The sequence below is a fragment of the Rhagoletis zephyria genome, unplaced genomic scaffold (genome assembly GCF_001687245.7).
Source record: "Rhagoletis zephyria isolate East Lansing unplaced genomic scaffold, Rhagoletis_zephyria_1.1 Rzeph_scaffold_02349, whole genome shotgun sequence".
In the NCBI taxonomy this organism is placed as follows: Eukaryota; Metazoa; Arthropoda; class Insecta; order Diptera; family Tephritidae; genus Rhagoletis; species Rhagoletis zephyria.
Window position 1 is genome coordinate 2,745 of NW_016159433.1, and position 4,276 is coordinate 7,020.

Consider the following 4,276-nt stretch of genomic DNA (forward strand, 5'->3'; position numbering starts at 1 on the left):
AAACTAGTTTTGTAGTCTTTCTTTAGTGCGAATACTAGAAAGAAAAATAAATTTGTGTTTATATCAGTTCAAAAAGCTAATTACAAACTGAATAAACTAAAAACTTATATATTAGTATACCACAACATATATATTAGTATACCACAACATATGTATATATACAAGTCGGACGGATTTCGTAAAAAAAAATATGATGGCATTTCTCCGATTCGCTTCAAATTTTTTTATGGGTTCTATACATTAAATAAGCTAACACGTATTTTTACTTTTTTCAAAGATTGATTGAACTAGGCCAAAACTATTCTGATGTAGACTTATGGGATCTCGGTAGAAAGGTATATTCGCACTATTTTTATTTATGTGCAAAAAAAAAGTCATTCGTGTCCCCCTTTTTTTTTTTTTTTGAAATACCAACACATCTTAATTCAACTTTGAATGATGTTCGTTCACCCTACCTTTCTCTTTCTTCCTTTGAATAACCTTATTAGCAAAGAAATACAAAGGGTAAGAAAATACCTTTCCAATGATACCTCACAAGTCTAAATCGGGAGAGTTAAGGTTCAGCTATTGAAGCTTTTCTTATACCAATCTTTGAAAAAAGTTAAAAAACATCAAAAATCGCATTATTACGATTCCGTTCTATTTTTTTTTTATATTTTTATGTAAATTTTTTAAGCTTAAACCGTTTTGTCATTTGAGGTGATTTTTTCAAAAAACATCTTTAAGGAACTATTTTTATTCATAAAAAACTCCACTTTTGGAGGTATTTTCAAATCGGTCCAGCTCGCTTAAATCTTAATATTTTTCCGAAATATTATGGTGGACGTCTTAAAATATAATAGATTTTATAATTCCAATGGAAAAACAGTACCGATGTTTTTTGTATGGGGAGTGATGCAGTCTATTATGTATATGCATAAATACTATATGTGAGTGTAAAGATGATCTCGTATTTTTTACTCTTTGTAAAAATGACTGCGACTGTAATATGAATTTTAATTCCATAGTTTTTAGTTTATTCAGTTTGTAATTAGCTTTTTGAACTGATATAAACACAAATTTATTTTTATTTCTAGTATTCGCACTAAAGAAAGACTACAAAACTAGTTTGTTAGGATATTTTAATTAATGGTAATAATATCCCGAAATATCCCGAGATCCCGGGGCTACCGCTTGAACATCCCGAAATCCCGGGATTCATAAAATGGGCCGGCATTGGATGCCTTAGTTTTCACTTCGCTCGAAAATCAGCAAACGGTAGCACTGCTGAGTACTACGATTATGCCCCATTGCGCTTAACATATTAGCCTGATCCAGTACTCCATGAACTTACAGGTTTTTACACGAACTTAAAGAAAGTTACAGGAAAAATGATCCCGTACTCCAAATTCCTCCAAAATCCTGTAAATGAGAGCGATTTTTGGAGAGTTGCGTAGAGATTGAAGTTGCAAGATTTTGCCCGAACTTTTTCTTCTGGTAAAATCATGAAAAGAGTCAAGCGATCACTGGTTGACGTTTGTACAGGAAAAATGCTTTTTTTGTTCCCGTAGTTTTTGTTGTTACTCACTTTCTACTCTCACTTCGGAGAGTAATTTTTCTCTTTGACATTTTTACAGGATTTTTCACGAAAAGTATTGGATCAGAGCTATTATATCTACTAACTGTGCAACGATGTATAAAGTTCTGTATAAGATTCTTCAAGAGATGATGATTATGCAGCAGGGAATCTTTTCTTGCAATAAAACCATATTTGCTCAAGTCGTATGTTATGTGAAACTGTTTCACAGTGCTTTATCCCATTGGCAAAATTAAAATAAGATAAAGTGCTTACAATATTTATGTACTTAATATACATTTTTGTAAAGCTAACATATTACCTTTAATAGATTTTTAAGTTTAATTTACCAACTCTTCTTTTTGTTAACAGTAGAGGGCGCTAAATTCAGAACAATTTTGAGGTAAAACTGTTGAACGGGAAAACTACTTTTACTGTGTTACAAAAAAAAATGGTCAAAAATTCAGTTTTTAGTGTATTACGTTAAAACTGAGTACCTAGCAAGCATTTCAGTAAGTGTTTTTTAAAAATAACGTAAAGTAGAGGGCTGCATGCATTCATTCAAACTACTAGCCAAGCAGAGTACAGTAGATTTGAATATTTTACTTCACTTACAAAACACTCAGCGTTTGGAATTTTGTAAGTTATGAATATGTATAAATTTTGTTTTACATTTTCTATTTTCAAATGGAAGAATGCGAATGAGTGAATGAAAAATATTCAAATCATTCGAAATCATTTCGGTTAAAGTTTGTTTTACAAACAAATTTGTTCGTATTGTAATAGGTGCGAAGAAATACATACATACATACATATATATACATAGAGAAAATATTTTTGGATATTCATACAAAAAATTGTCATTTACTTCAATTCAATTTATTTTCACTTCGTTTGAATATTGTAATGTCGACGCATATATCAGAACAGTAGTGCAATTCACTAACTTTTAACGATACGATTTGTCGAGGTCTAATATAACGATTTTTGTGGTTTGCAGTAACGATTGTGTTAGTCGGTAACTCATTTTTAACGACACTAAACAGCTGACATTTTCTTTTTATTTCAATAAAAGAAAGGTGGCATCTCAGCTTAACGAAACGTCAAAAAATTCGAAAAGCACAAAGAAGAATGACGAAAAACAGATAAATTCCTTGCTTGCAAAGTGGTATACACATAGTTTTCTGAATATTTTAATATACTTTTACAAAAAGTAAGTAAAATAAAACGTTTATTTATTTTGTATTATTAGACATAACCTTTTTCGCATATTATAGAATGGCTTCGTCAGTACCCAGTGTTCAAAAGAGAAGCCGGACCACAGCAGAACAACTAAGTCGCATGGTGGACTTTTTGGCGGAAAAGCCGGGATTGGCAGGATCAAGGTTCCAGAAGCTTCATGGCAAGTCGGACTGCGACAAGAAGTGGAGTGAGCTAGCGTCAATGCTGAATAGCCTTGGTGGTTTGGTGAAGAACGTCGACCAATGGTGCACAGTATGTAAAAGTTGTTTAGTAATTTAATACCACGTTTAAAATTTTGTTTTGCAAAAAGGTATGGAGTGATTTGAAGAGCCGTACTAGTATTAAGGTGCGTGATAGAAAACGAAAGCAGGCCATGACGGGAAACAATCCCATTAATGAAGACCCACCCACTGAGCTTGAGAGGCGTGTGATTGCCCTTGTCGGTAGCGACTATGTGCAGGGCAATGAAACTGTTGCTGAAAGTGTGCCAGTGCAAGAGGTAAAAAGCAAATAAATCGTTATGAATAGCACAGCAGTTAACAATTCTTCCCATCATTAGGAACTCCAACTTCGTATAGAAGAGGGTGATGAAAGTGTCATCATCGAGATGCCATCTATTTCCCACGAAGTGAGCATTGAGATGTGCACATCGACTCCTGTAACTCCTGCAGGAAAAACGCCTCGTAGAGGTGCAAAAAGAAGGCGTGTGGACGGTGGTACCGAGGCCCAAAAAACATTTTTGGAAATTGCTCAGACCCAAGCAAATGCCTTAAAAGTAATTTGCATATTTGTAACTTTACATAAGTAAAATTTTATGACATAATTTTTTCGGTTCTTTTTCAACAGATGCTAGCAGAGTCGAGTGCAGCGAATGTACAAATAGCAGGTAGACAAACAGATGCTTTGAAGGTAATTTTTTGTACATACTAAAAAAATAGTATTACATTCGTATGCTCTTTCAACAGTTGTTAGCTAAACAAAAACGGCGAGTGTGCAGGTAGCGAAATCGTTGGCCGAAGCTATGAACACAATGGGGGAAGGTTTAAAGGCATGTGCGGATGCCTTTAATAACACTGGACCACAAATGTCAACTTTTTCTCTTTACCAGAAACGCCGTTATGAAATTCTTATGTAAAATCACCCCCTGATTCCGAAAATCAAGGTTATTTTTAATTCTATGGTACCGTTTTTGAGATATTTCCAATTTACCGTTTTTGCAAAAAAAATAAAAATTGGGTCCACTTTATCATATATATCTCAAGAACGAATTAAGCAATTCCAAAACGGTTTGAAGCTTTTAAAAGGTAATAAAATTTTCTATAAACTGTGCGTACAACACTTTTGCTAGGTCCTGTAGATTCAAAAATAACGAACAATCATTACCGATTTTTTTAATTTTTTTTGTAAAAATATAAAAAAAATTGTACTTTGCGGGGAAGGATCTCGAAAACCTTTTATTTTTTTGCAGATTTTTTTTTT

The 4,276-nt window shown here is 33.2% G+C and overlaps 1 protein-coding gene across 3 annotated transcripts; it reads left to right on the top strand.

Moving 5' to 3' along the window:
* The first annotated feature begins 2,412 nt into the window (after positions 1-2,412).
* On the top strand, positions 2,413-3,954 carry LOC108366628 (uncharacterized). Of its 3 annotated transcripts, none has more exons than XM_017621080.1 (6): positions 2,413-2,772; positions 2,833-3,049; positions 3,108-3,296; positions 3,357-3,572; positions 3,644-3,706; positions 3,763-3,954. In XM_017621080.1, the coding sequence occupies exons 2-6, from the start codon at positions 2,834-2,836 to the stop codon at positions 3,796-3,798; spliced, it is 720 nt and encodes a 239-aa protein (XP_017476569.1). In that variant the 5' UTR covers positions 2,413-2,772; position 2,833; the 3' UTR covers positions 3,799-3,954. The 3 variants fall into 3 exon arrangements, with proteins under 3 accessions (XP_017476569.1, XP_017476568.1, XP_017476570.1); XM_017621079.1 differs by having other exon boundaries at positions 2,413-2,768; XM_017621081.1 differs by having other exon boundaries at positions 2,413-2,723.
* Positions 3,955-4,276: the final 322 nt, after the last annotated feature.